The sequence below is a fragment of the Camelus dromedarius genome, chromosome 16, assembly GCF_036321535.1.
Source record: "Camelus dromedarius isolate mCamDro1 chromosome 16, mCamDro1.pat, whole genome shotgun sequence".
NCBI classification, from domain to species: Eukaryota; Metazoa; Chordata; class Mammalia; order Artiodactyla; family Camelidae; genus Camelus; species Camelus dromedarius.
Genome location: NC_087451.1, coordinates 9,491,509 through 9,505,771, shown reverse-complemented (window position 1 = coordinate 9,505,771; position 14,263 = coordinate 9,491,509). Strand labels below are relative to the sequence as shown.

The window sequence follows — 14,263 nt, the reverse complement described above, 5'->3', positions numbered from 1 at the left end:
CTATACAACCATTTACGAGAATGAAGACCCAAACACACTGACACAGAAAGATGTGTATCATGTGTATGAGATATTGTTGAATTGACAAGAACTAGCTGTAGGATCAGACAGATAAAATGATATTAGAGCACACAAAACTATACATCTGTGTGCACATACATATATGTGTACGTGCATCAAGGAAGGATTTGTAACGATACACATTAAATTCATAACAGAGATTAACGGTGATAAAGATGTGACCTTGGGGAAACCGGGAACCTGGATATTTTCTTTTACATAACCCTGTACTGGGTTGTTTGAGGGTTTAATGTTTTTTTCTAAATGAAGAAAATGCAAAAAGGATATGCTTCCCAACGTATCTGATTTACAGGATGGTCTGCAGGACGGTTGGAGAGTAAACTGGCTGGATCCTGACAGCTCTGTAACTAGTGGAGGGTGGGAGAAGGACTTAGGACGTCAAGGCTGTAGCTGGTCAGAGAAATGATTCTTGAGTAGTGTTGGCATTTCCTCACTCCCACTGGACCTGCTGTTTACACTTATCATACGTTTAGTCACTCAACTCACTTCCGCATTTTCACTTGCACGCAAAAAAATGTTAATCCACTGAGTTTCATATCCTCTGGACGTAATATCTCCTGTCTCTCCTAGTTGCTCTCATCTGCATACTTTTGGCTTCACTCCTGCCCAAACAGGCTAAATGAAGTTATAAATATTTTTGTTTTGTGGAATTATATCATTTCAATCTAGTAATGAAGGTAGCTACCTCATGCTTATGATCAGATTAATTCTTCAATTAAATATGGAAAGTAATTATATTCTCTAATGCAAATGCATTTTTCTTGTTAGACAAATATCTTTCCAACTACAACGTATAGGAGGAAAAAAATAATAGAAGGGGTAAAAATAGCATAAATTACTAAGCAGTGTGCACCCAAGCCCTGTGAAGTTAGGTTTTTCTTAAGTCTTAGGAAAAGATGGCCCAGGTGATCAAGTCATGACCAAGCTCACATTATCATTATAAATTATCAACTCTGAGAGTTTTAATGTACAAATGGTGGACTTTCCCTCCTAGAAGCTGCAGTGTCCCCAGATATCTCCCTAGAATTCTTTGGCTTCCTCTCCTGCTGAGAAAGAAACTGGAGATGGTGGTTGGCAGAAGCAGATACCCTACCAGCTCCTGAAAGGTCCTGTCAATCTCTGCGAGGCAAAATGCTCTTTAACTTATTTTTTAAAATGCCATCCAATGAAGAGCAGTGAAATAATTTGCTATTAAAGCCTGTGCAGGGAGGAAGTAGGGTGGAGGTCTCTAATCTGTTAGGGAACAAGGTGGGAAGAAAGGCGGGGAAGGGCACGACCCAAACCAGGGTTCTGCTCACAGATACTGGAGCAACTACTGCAGCAGCTTGTAACTGGCAGACTCTTAAGGTGTGACCACTTTGAGGCAGGCTTTAAGGAAAAAAATGTCAGAAAATAATTCATCCTTAGGATGGAAAACAGATGCTGCACTGCACCTGTTAAAGGACACCCTCCTGTTGGCTCCCCGTCTTGCAAAGAGCAGTAAGATCACTGTGGAAAAGGTGTTTCTGCTTTGGGACTACAGAGAAATGACATACTCTTTGCAAATGAGAGCTCCAGGTAGGTCACCCAAGACAGGAGAAAATGTGGAATGAAGCTCTGGCAATTGTCCAAAGGATCAAAGCCTCTGAAATAACCCTAGTTTTTCTCTGTAAGTCATGAAGATTGGTGAGATGGGACCAAAAGATGCAAGTGCTCTTTGAATCCAAGGAGGAGAACACCTGGAAACAAACCGTAGCTCTTTTAGCTCTGTTTTCCTGTTTTCATGGAAGATGCAGGCAGAAAAGTTCAGGGAGTGTCTGAACAAAACTGTTTTCTGAGTTTTAAGCTGAAATTGACTCTTCTAATCTCCGAGTTGGGATGGCAATTGGCCGAGTGCATGACCCCGGGGGCCTGAAGAAGGCATATCAAGAGATGCTCTTAAAAAGATTTCCGGATATTAACAAACTTTCCGGTGGGGTGGGGGGAGCATGTTGATGAGTTGAGTGTAAACAAGAAGAAACAGAAGGATTCAGATTTTCTTTCAAGAACTGGCTTAAGCATGAAGGGGGAAAACATCCAGTTGTCAAAATAGGCTTGAGGTTTTGCTGAACCCAGAAATTCTGGAGAACAGTTATGTTTTTGCCAAACCCTAAATACTGCAGGGTTAAGCCTTCCCCCTAACCAATTGGATAATTGCCGTTTCATTCTGTGGATTTCTGAATTGTTTCTTCTTTTTTTAAAGCAAACAAAATAATTAGCCTTGTCTCAGGGTAATTTTGCTAATATTTCCATAATTACATAATTACTTCAACCCTGATTTAAAAACTGTCCTACCGTCTCAGGGTACAGTAGGCTGGCAGCTGTTTTAAATAACCCTTGAGAGCGGTCAGGTTAAGAACTCAATTTACGACCTTAAAAATTAACACAAGGAAGCCTTCTCCACAATGCAACAGACAATTCTATTTATAATGCTTAATTAAGACCCTCCAGTCACTAAGAGAACCCACTTGTGACCTTTCACTTCAACAGCACCCAAACGCAAGTCTCCTGAGATGATGTGTGCTAATGCGTGAATGTTGATGGAATTTGCTGGCATGATGGTCAAGTATTAAAGAGCTGACAGTCTGGATAAATTAGCTCCTGATAGCTCAGTCATCAAATGTAGGAAGACAATGTCAAGTTGGGCAGCACTGATGAAACCCTTCATCAAAGCCCTGAGCTGGAGAGAGGGAGAAAGTGAGGAGGCCTGCCCATGTCTGATGTTGCTCTGCAAACATTTGCTCTGAATTTCAGGAAGTCTCAGCAACCAGGAGAACGTACCAGAATTGTATCAAAGGATGGCTGGGGGCAGCCATTCTTGGTGGCTTCATTTAGCTGCAGTTGCTAGTAGCTTCAGGCTACCTTCTCTTAGAGTGATTCAGAAAACCCAAAGTGAAAACCAATTCAAAGCTATTTTACTCATGATATTACAAACACAGTGGAGTTATCTGGAAAATTCCAAGTACCTCAGAAAGCTATGTGGGTGGAGTAATGTTTGCAGACACAGGAGGTTCTCCTGGGAACAGCCCCTAGGAAGGAGAAAGGAAGGCATATGCTACTTGGACATTTTTGCGGCCCAAGGCTCAGTAGTGACCTGAACAGAGAAAGCCTGCGTGGTGGCCTGTCATCTTGCAGTATGTGTAGAGAGTTCTATCAGGTTTTAGGACTGCTCAGGGTGCTTTCGTATATCCTCATCAATCAGGAAAACAGATTTCTTTCGCTTTTGCCCACCACATTCAAGAGTCAACATAATGTGGTATTTCTGGTTCTTCTGTGAGTCTGTAGGCAAGTCCTTAACTTCATTGCTTCAAGTTTTTTTCATCTGCAAAGTGGGAACCACAACAGTATCTACCTTATAGGGTTGTTGTGAAGAATAGAGTTAATGCATATAAAGGCTTTTAACAGTGCCTGGCGCACATGCAGGTGCTGTGTAAGCCTTGGCTTTATCATCGTAACTTTTCCATGAAATCTTTCTCCTGTGAGTGTTCTCTCTCCTTGCTCAGAGCTGCTGTAGCTGTCAGGTCCAGCTGTCATGGCCTCTCTCCTGAACCGCTCCCTAATTCGTTTCTTTATTCTATGTCCACATCTCTTCCAATACATCACACAGTGTTGTTAAAATTTTCAGGTCTCTCTCTGACCTTGCTTCCGTCTTGTTCAGTGGTCTGCGGAGTCCATCAGATAAACCCCAGTCTCTTTAGTCTTGACTTCAAGCCTTATTCCACACCTACGTCCAGACCCTAGTTTCACTCTCTGATGGTACATTTCACCGTGCTTTCTCAAGAACCCTGCCCTCCCCTGGAGCCACTGCAAACTCCCTCACTCTCCCCTGTTTGCTCTCACTTTTACACCTGTGTCCACTGTTCCCTGTTGCACTTGGAGTTCACGTACCTCCCAGTGTCGTCTGGTTCGAACCCCAGCCATCCTTGAAAGCCAGGCCCAAATGCCACCGCTCCCCCGGGGCCTCTCTGATTCTATCACTTACCCACCTGTCTTTCTTTTCTGACCTCCAATGTTGTCGTTGTTTTAACTCTCAACCTTCCTTACCTATTACAGCTATTGGTTTGCACGCCCCCCATTTATGTTCCATATCTCAGCCTCTAAGCCCCTCGAATCAGGCTGATTCTTTACTGTGTCCTACTCAGTCCCGCCCCTAACAATACGCTATGCTGGGGCAGGCCCTCTGCGAACGGGAATGGAATACTAGTATTAATATTGAGTCTGAGACATATGCTCAGTCGCCTTAGTGCCGTGTGTGTGAATGCCTATGGAAATATTTCAATTTCAAAAGTAAATGGGATGAAAAAAAATCCCATCAGCGGGAAAAACAAACATATGAAATGCACAATTGAGCCCCAAACAATAGATTGTTTTTTTTTTAAGAAGGAGCAGTGAAAAAAGTGTCTGGAGTTCCAGTACCTTTATATCTGGTTACTACAGCTGCGTTGACGCTCAGAGGCTCTTGAAAGCTGACAGTGAGTGATGTGCTGCTGGTTACCGTGAGACAGGCATTGGCTGGCACCTCGGGGGCTCCTGGGACAGAAGGAAAAACACAAGGATCTTAACACAGCAAATCCTTTTCAAACAATGTGCCTGCCTCTTCAAAGGATACCCTGGAACACACACTATGGAAACATTTGTTTGTAGAGCCTAATAGCTTTTGCTTTTGAACATTTTCATCAGAAGTCTCCATGGCCTTTATTTGTTGCCATTGTGGTCTTATTTGAGCATTAGAACATCTTCTGAAGGGGTAAGTAAGACCAGTTAAGCCTTCCTAAAGTATCTTGGAACACAATAGGAGTTTTGGGCTTGGACCAGTGGGGAGGAGGCCAGAAAGTGTTAGCAGGAACCGACGTTGTAGAGAGAGACTGGTCTATTTCATAAGGGACTTCCCTGTAAATCATTTCATTAGAGCCTTTTTGCAACCCTGTTGGGTGGAAAGAATGAGTAACAGTATTCCACTGTTAGGATGAGGAAACCGCAGCCCAAAGAGGCCAAATTACTGATTCAAGGACACACCGAAGACACAGGTAGGATGAAAGGCTGTGGCTTCAGATGCCCAGTTCTGGGCTCTTCCCAGTATGAAGTGCTAACTCGCCTGGCTCTCACAAAGCCTCCTATTACATCAAGGAGGAGTTTTCTAAGAAAGAATTCATGGGCAAATGTCACGTCCACTAACTTCATGTTTTAAAGGACTTCTGATATTTCTAGGAATTTTTTAACATCCAGAAGATATTTTGCAGTTCAGAATTTTTTAAAATGGCATCAAGTCCAAAAATTTGACTGATTCTTGTATTAATCTGTCCTAAACAAGGTACAACAGTAAATGCATTTATTAAAACAAATTGCTGAATGCCTTTTATTAAAAAAAAAAAAAAACAAACATGTACCAGCATTGCTGAAGAGATGGTTAATGTTAGAAGTGAGCTTTCATTAACGCTGCTTCAGCTATTTGCTTCAAGGGAAAGGATCAGGCCTAGGTTTGGCATTTCGTATACAACACTAGGTCAGAGAACAAGAATTTCACTGCTGTTGGTGTTTGTTTATATCACAAAGCAGAGACAGGTAATTCCCAAACTAATGAACTGGCCTTTTCCTTACTGATACTTAAATTTTCAAGTCTAATTTTGTTGTTGTCATTGTTGTTTAAATAAGATCACTTTGTTGTAAGAGTTTAATATTTCACAAGTATTGGGATTTTATAGGAATTCTTAAATCAGGGGCAGCACTAAACAGTACCTTCCAGTGCTAATGAGTATTATCTTGAAACAAGGCTTTTCTTAAACTAACAAGAAGACTTGGTAAAGAGAATGGAATTACAGACAAAAGCATAGTTAATGGGTTGATTGTCCTCTGTTGCCTGTAGTAACTACGCTTAGTTTATATAAACTGTAGATAGCAGAGCTGAAAACAACTTAAACTTGAGTTTGAAGCATTTTTCCACCTCCACCTCCGCAAACAGCCACTTAGGGCATCAGAGCATGCAGGTCATTAGGTATCAGGGTGCGGCGGGTGGAAAGTGCTAGATGAGTGTGACGTGGTGGACAGAGGCCAGCAGCACCGAAGCCTCATGGCTGTGGTGAGAGAACCCATGAGGAGTCAGAAAATCCCGCAAGACAAAAGGTCCTTTTACAGCCTCCCAGAGCCCTTACTCCAAATAGGCCGACCAGGGCCATCCATGACCCGGTAGAGTTGCAAAAAATCAGGAAAAGGAGGCCTGGCTGTCTCAGATCAAGGTTTGGTCTAGTTCAATGCACGAGACCTCTGCTTGTACTCACTGGCGTGTTCAAAGCCGGTTTTCATGCGTCTGTAGAGTCGGTACCTCCACTCCCAAGCTTTCAGCTGCTTCTCTTTCTCTGTGTTGTCCAGGCTGAATCCTTCATGCTCCACCTGAGCAGACAGCTCGCTCACCCTCTCCTGGGCTTCCTGCACCAGCGTGTGGAGGTGCATGGCTCGGCTTTCCAGGCTGACAACTGAAAGGAAAGAAATGGGGTGACTCCTTCCTTTCCAGGGAAATGATGCTTCGTTGGCAGGCTATCTGGGAATCGACTATGGGTTTTTAACAATGCCTGGGGCAAGTGGAATCTCTGTTCATTAGTAACTATCTTACTGTGAGAAAGTCCAACTGGTGACACCACTGGATTAAATAGTAAATCCATCAATGTAAGGTATTGCCCCTGGCCCGAATAGCTGCTTAGAACAGCTCATCAGAATTCCACTAGGAGGAGGACAGTTAATTAGGGTTAACAGTTAATCAGAATTCCACTAGTATGAGGACCACTTCTGCACATGTTTGTTTCCATGATTTTCAGAGGGACAAACACTTGGGGCAGAAGATCTGTAGAGCTAGGAAGGCCTTAAGAAGAGTCATCCATGAGGCAAGTTGTATTCTGCTGAAGATGTGTGTTTTTGTTTTTTTTTTGTCGTTTTGGGTAGAACCTGATTCAGATTTTCTGTTCTTGTCATATTCTTCCCTGCTCCTAGACATCTTCATATGTGTGTCTTAGTGGTAATTTTGTTGTTATTAATCAATTTATTTATGGCTAACAAAGGATTCCGCTATTGCTGCCACAGTAGAACTAATGAGTTCTGATGGCTGGACGGCTGGGCTGTGATCAGACACTGCCCTTTGATCAGTCTGACCTTTGACGGTTTCTGGAGATGCCTGCGCCCCAGAGAGCAAGTAATAATACTAGCTCCTCTCACCGAGAGAGGTGGTCAAGCTTGATATTTCTGCTCGAAGTCAAAGTGTGATCGTCTTTATTTGATTCACATCGTGTTGTTTACCCAACCTGCCCTTGTGTGAGTGAACGTTCGTGTCAGTGATAGAATATCTCACATTCTTGTGTCAGGTTGGGAGTCTGCCCGGGTGGCCACTGGGTCACTTGAGTGGAGCCCTTCTTGGTTAGTGATAAAGAAGTGAGGACAGCCTCAGCATGTGCGTGCAGTAGAGGATCACACAAATAACGAAACGGATCAGAAGCAAGCTCTTTCCATCTGTCGCCGACATGTGTTTGACTCTCTCTGTGACTAAAACTCTATTTCCCCCTGGTGGGTGGGAAGGAAATCCAACCCTTTCATTCTTCTAATTAAGAGGGAAAATACTGTGAAGATAACGCGAGTGAAAATTTGCTAGGTGTATTTTGAAATGGAAATTAGGTGGTTATATATTCATATTCTGTTGTGTTCATAGGCATGCTTGCATTAATTACAGGAAATGAATACTAATTGATGATTGCTTCCCGCTCACCGTCAGTCTAAATGTATTTATAGGTGAGGTCAATGAAAAATTAGTGGAATCTTTTTCTTTGACTTTCTTTCTTCTTTCTTTTTAAAGTTGCTGTTTAGAACACTCAGGACTGTGTTTTGCTGCAGATTTGTCATGGTTAATGAATGTTGTTGTAGCAGTCAATCATGCACTCTAAATACTGTCACACTTCTTTTTTTTTTTAAAGCCTCAGTCATGAGCCATGACAGAAAAATAAACAAACAAATATAAAGCTAAAAAACTCTTTCACTGAGCAGCTACACTAGGCAGAATCCCCTGGGAAGGCTAAAGGAGGCCAGAATAAATGATAATGTAAGTGCTGTGGATATAGGGAAGCAAGGATGGTGTATGAACACGGAGGTTCTGGAGAAAAAAAATACACACACACACACATACATGCAGGCGCATACTCCTGTGGAAAAATTGGCAATATTAGTAGCCTCAAGGTGCAATTTCCTGGAGCAGTGAGATTGACAAGTCAGTACTAAATGCTGTTAATTTAACTAACTTCAGATTAATGGTAGAGTCTGCTGTGACTGAAGCCCTCAAACACAGTCTCATTATAGCCTTGCTGGGAAGGCCCTAAATATAGGCATTGACAGTTTAAAACAAATTCGTATACGTTTGTGTATTTTTAGACATAGGTTAGGCGTCAGAGTTTGTGTCACAGTTTTCAGGTTGATTAATTGACCCAGTAACTGCACCCTCTACCCACTCCCCCCTCCCTTCTTCCACTCCAAATTATGGAGAAAATGGGGGAATTGTCCTTGCTAAGTCATTCAGTGAGCTTTTTATTGTACGCCTGATGTTTGAATTGCATGCATGCGTCAACACTTGGGTGATAGACACATGATTTATAAAAATAAATTTTTCTAATACTATGAAATCCCCCCTATTAATTTTTATATCCACAACAGTTATTACTGGTGTGAATTCCAGGTGGCATTTCAGATGGACAGCTTCTCTTGAGCTGTGCTGGGCTCCCCCTGAAATTTCTCCCGCTTTTCCCAGTACAACACATTTTGTTTCTAGACTTCCCTTTACTCCCAGGCTTCAGACTTGATGCCATTTGCGTTCTAGGGGTAAAGGGATTCCACATCTTCAAGATGTAGGGATTTCAACTCTTCATAGACTGACAAGGAAGATACATAGAGTTTTACAGCCAAGGGCATTTTCCAAGGTCATCTAGATCCCTGTGCTTCTCAAAATGAGATACCTAACCTGCAACATAATATGGTGATGGTGTTGAGGGGGTGCAGTGGGCACCTCTGAAGCCACAGAATAAATACGTCAACATTTCCATGCAGATTTTGGTGAAAGCACATTATTTAGAAGTTGAAACAAACACTTTCATGACGAAGAATGGAACACTTTCCTAAAAAATGATGATTAAAAAAAAAAATAAGAGAGACTTCATAGATGTCTCTTTTTTTTTCCCTTTCTAGGCTAAGTCCCCAGGTGCTCCTGGGAATATGTATACTCAGCTTGCTTCTGTTAGAGGTAATTTTTCTAACAGAAGCAAGTAAGAGAAGCACTAACTGAGCCAGTGGTTTCAAACCATTTCATGAAGCAAATCTTCTATTATTTTTATTCTATGGATTTTTTAATAGTCTAATAAAATACTCTCTTTTGAAAGATTTTCTTTATTGACTACCAAACCAACTGACTTAAAGTAATCATTTTTCCTCTCTATTAATAATGACCTCTAAAACAACCAGTAGAAGCATCTGTTCAGTATTGGCTGATCAAACCTAACAAACTGGGTTAATATTTTAAGGGAAGGCCAGTAAATACAATAATCATATTAGGCTATGTGGCCTTAAGTAATGATGTGATAGGTTAGGCTTTTTGACACCTTGGAAATTTTTCTGGGAGCCCCATTCCTATTTTTGCCTCCCCTCCCACCAGAATGAGGACCTTTTCAACCCCCTTATTTTTAAAGATGAAGAAACTGATACCCAGGGAGGTGGGATGATGATTCAAGAGTTTCTTAAAAACCTTAAAAAACTCGGTGAACTTCCTCTAAATCCAAATGGAATGCAAACCAACCTATTGTTTATATATGCATTGTAGTTTTCCAGTTGCCTGATTCTATTGGGCAGAAGATGGGTGAACTCATTCTGGTTGGTTGGACGTAGAAACTGGAAAGGCTAATAATGTCTACTTTATGATTGATTTTCCCGTCCATCCACATCTCTTATTCTTGGATCCATTCCCCTTTCACTTCTACCCTCTGGATATTTTCCCCTTGAGTCCAGAACTCCTGGATATGTTTGCCAGGTTTGGTCTTTTCTCTCTTACTACAGTTGATTCCTTCTCCAGCCAAGCAACTATCCCTCTGCACAGCCACAGCCAGCACAATGGAGGGTCTGTGAGTGTGTGGTGGGCAGTCCGGCCGGGGCAAGACCACTTGGCGGCTCCTGAATTAGGCTCCATGCTATTGTGGCGTTTAATTATCAACAGCATTTCTACCACCCAGTGTTTCTGAGTGGGTATTTGTTATAAGACCTGCCCAGCTAATTAACTGCAGGGTGGGGGTGGGGGAAGGGCAGGAACTTGGTGTTCAAAGAACACAATTACGGTTACTGTTTAAATCCCGAGATAAATAATAATCAGACGGAGTGGATTTTCTTCACCATCTGAATCTAACCTACTGATTGCCAATTACTTACTGGCCTTACTCTTTCTTAGTTTTGCCCTTACCCTGCAGTTGGTGAATTTGGGCCTGGCTGATGAATGCGTAAAGCTTTGAAAATACATTGAGGGTAAAATGTCAACTAATTTTAATTTGGCTTGCTTAAAAAAATAAATACGTTCGCCAATTGCTAATGATACGCCACCTTGCAACTTAGTGACAACTTTTCTATTGTTATTAGCATTTTCCTTGTTTTTATTGATGAGAAAAACGAGGCACTAAGACAACCATTAATCTCAGGGTTAGAAGGATCGTTACAACCAGCCTTAGGTGCCTCTTCCGACAGTACCCTTGGTACCCTTGGTACCCTTGGTCCTGTATGATTTCCTTCGTGAGAGGAACTCACGTCTCACCAAGGCAGCCTTGTGATAATCTTACATATAGAAGGTTCTCAATTTGCAGAGGTTTGTATTATTATTATTATTACATGCATTGGTCTGTGTTATATTTTTTAGAGGCACACAAAAATAAACCAAATACTTGTTTTTATAAAATAGCTCTGTGTTCTTCCATCAAAAACAAAACAAAAAATCTCCTGCCCCAGATAAAAATTTTCTGTTCTAGCTACCATTCAAAAATACATACTAAGTGGTGTCAATTTCAACCCTATTTGTTATTTCAAAGGAGAAAACAGGGTCACCTGGGTATAAACCTTTCACTGTAAGCCAATATCCTCTGGGCAACCAAGAATAGCAGTTAATAAAATTTATCTTTGCTAATCATAAGTGACAACCTTCTAACAACCTCACAACTGACTTGTTTCCTGGTAGGAACGTCAAAAGAAACAACATAGAGGTATTCCAATAATTAAATATTTTTTAAATTCAAAAACTCTCATACCAGCAAAACTCAAAACATAAATTTTGCAATTTACCCGTTTCGCTATGGTTCAAGACTCAAAATTCACTTTGGCTTCACTTGGGTATCAACCTGTTGTCTTATTTTCAGGTTTTTTTCCAAGGACTTTGAGAGTGTGGTTTCAAAAAGGTTTCAGCGATTTGCAGATTAAACGTTCCGTTTTCATTACTGTCAACTATCTTCTCCTAGAATTCATTCCATCCTGGACATGGGGCTCTGGAACATTTTTCTCTGCTACTTTTGGCAGAATGTGGCTCCACAAAGCCTATATTATATAGTTTCAGTTGTAACTGTTGCTCTTAAGAAGCCTGAGCCATTGACAGAGAGAGGGACTTCCTGCCTAGGCCTCCTAAACTCCAGGGGCCAGTGGACATTTTCTCTAAAACAAACACAGAACACCTGAAGAAATTATTTAGAAAATCCAAAGTAGATTACCCAATGATGTCACAGGGAGTTTAAATGTGAAATCAGATAACTGTATCTTCTGCTAATTTTTCAGTGCTGTCCAACAGTAATACGGCGTGAGCCACACCATTTAAAATTTTCTAGCAGTGACATTAAAAAAGCAAAAACAAAGAGGTGAAATTACTTTTCATAATATACTTGAGTTAACTTAATAGATCCAAAATATTATCATTTCAACATGCAATCAACATAAAATTATTAATTAGATATTTTATATCCTTCTTTGTACCTAAGCCTTGAAAATTCAGTGTCAGTTTTACATTTAAGACACATTTTAATTTGGACTGGACACATTTCAAGTACTCCACAGTCATAGGTGGCCAGTGTCTCCTATGGTGGACAGTGTATTTTTAGAACATAAAATCCTACAAACTTTAAAAAGTGCTTATATTGGGCAGTGTTTTCACAACACAAACTATACAGTAGATGGGGTCAAATATTTCAGCTCTTTACCAGAAAATCTGGGGTGGTTTTATTTTGTGTCTGAGACTTATATTGGTTAACAGTTTTTTGTTTTGTTTTGTTTTTTAACCATTTACAATGTGCCAGAGAAATGTTTTAAACCTATGACATTTAATTCTCAACAATCCCAGAGAGGTAGTGGGATAGCCAGCCTCCAGGAGGGCCCCAAGTGATGTGTATCTCCTGGTATTCGCACCCTCCAACACTGTACCAGGGCTGGTCTATGCTGGTCTTCAAGATCGATGAGATTCAGCAGAAACGAGAACATGTCACTTCTGATACTAGGTCATAAAAGAGACTGTTGCTTCCATCTTGGCTAGTTCTCTCTCTCTTTCCCTTTCTCAGATCATTTGCTCTGGGGGAAGCCAAATGCCATGTTAGGGAGCAGTGCTGTGTGGAGAGACCACTGCAGGAAGGGACACAGGTCTCACCAACAGTCACTCAGCAAGCTTGGAGGTGGATCCTCTAGTTCAATCATGCCTTAAGATGATAGCAGTGGTTATGCTGGAGGAACTTAGGGACGGGAACCTAGACCATCTACGTATCTATGCATGTACACACGAATGTGTTGGGTGCGCTGACCAAGGTGTCTTTTAACTTTATAATGTTCTAATTTTTGATGAGGAGAATATATTCTGTGTTGCATGTATATTAAAAATATAAAAACAAAAGAATGAAAGGACAATTATCGACTCTTGAAGAGCAAGTGACTGGAACTTAGTCTGTGGCCACCTGATGGCTAAATAATTATTCAGAAACAAAGGATAAACGCAGTCGACATTTGGTAAAACCATTCCCTTCAAAATTAATAATATATTCACACCCATCAAAAGAAGTAGAAGTAACCTTTGAGTCCTTCAGTTCAATTAAACACATACTTATTGGGTGTCTACTGTTTGCGGGGGATACAGTGATGAAGGAGACAAATTTTGCTCTATGGAGCTTACCTTCTAATGCAGGGGAGACAGGAAATAAGCAAATAAAAACAGGGAGAAAAAACATCAGAGTGATTTAAGTGCTATGTAGGAAATTAAAATAAAGTGATGTGATTAGAAAGCAACTTTGGGCTGAGTGGCTAAAGAAAGCCTCTCTTGAAGATGTGACATTTAAGCTGAAATGTTAAGATGGAGTTGGCCATGTAATGATGGAGATGAAAAGCATTCAATCATTTCAAGCCTAGGGAATAACAATACAGAGGCCCTCTGATAAGACAGCATGGAGTGCTCAAGGAACAGAATGGAGGCTGGCGTGTCACGGGTGAGGGGTGAGCAGGACGAGATGAGGTTCGAGGAGCGAGTCTGTAACGCAGGGTGAGGATCTGCACACCTATTTTAATTTAGCAGCTAAAAATACCCGGGGACTCATTTTAGGGACCTGCCTAAGGCTTGTTCCTTACTTATCCTTACTGGTTGCAAATCTTTGTCTTTTGAGGGTGGATTTGATTTCAGGAAACCTCTCTAAATCATTTGAAGCCAAGTCTGGTGAACACGGAGGGTGATGGCGCTGAGCAATGCTGTTTTGGAACAAAAATCAGGTGTGACTCTAAGCAACGAGTCAGATTTTTCTCATAAACTGGCTCTGAGGACAAATCCAAAAGTGTTTAGAGCAATGGCAGCACTGTTGGAGCAAGTGTGGGGTCTCCCATGAGGACCCTGTTAAAGGATAACATTCGTTTGGATTGTAGACTTTCTGGTGTGTTTGTTTACGTAAAGTCAGGCTCATTAGTTTATAGTCACACCTCTTAGACGTGCCCTGAACCAGTCCCAGCACCGACACGGACCCTGGACTACTGCAGAAACCAGTGGTGCACCCTGACGAGTCTGCCAAAATTTTAACATTGGTGTCTGCACCACACTCAGATGACAGCTACTCTGCAATCCGTGTTTTATGAAGTAACTGAACACAACTAATTCTGGGAG

At 41.4% G+C, this 14,263-nt stretch overlaps 1 protein-coding gene across 1 annotated transcript in view; it reads right to left on the bottom strand.

Moving 5' to 3' along the window:
* The window catches only part of ANKFN1 (ankyrin repeat and fibronectin type III domain containing 1), a 292,737-nt gene that overhangs the window by 108,941 nt on the left and 169,533 nt on the right, over positions 1–14,263 (bottom strand). The window contains exons 6-7 of the mRNA XM_031468095.2: positions 6,375–6,569; positions 4,516–4,629 (exon numbers count right to left, since the gene is read on the bottom strand). Coding sequence (XP_031323955.2) covers positions 4,516–4,629; positions 6,375–6,569 — 309 coding nt within the window. The remainder of the gene's footprint in view (positions 1–4,515; positions 4,630–6,374; positions 6,570–14,263) is intronic.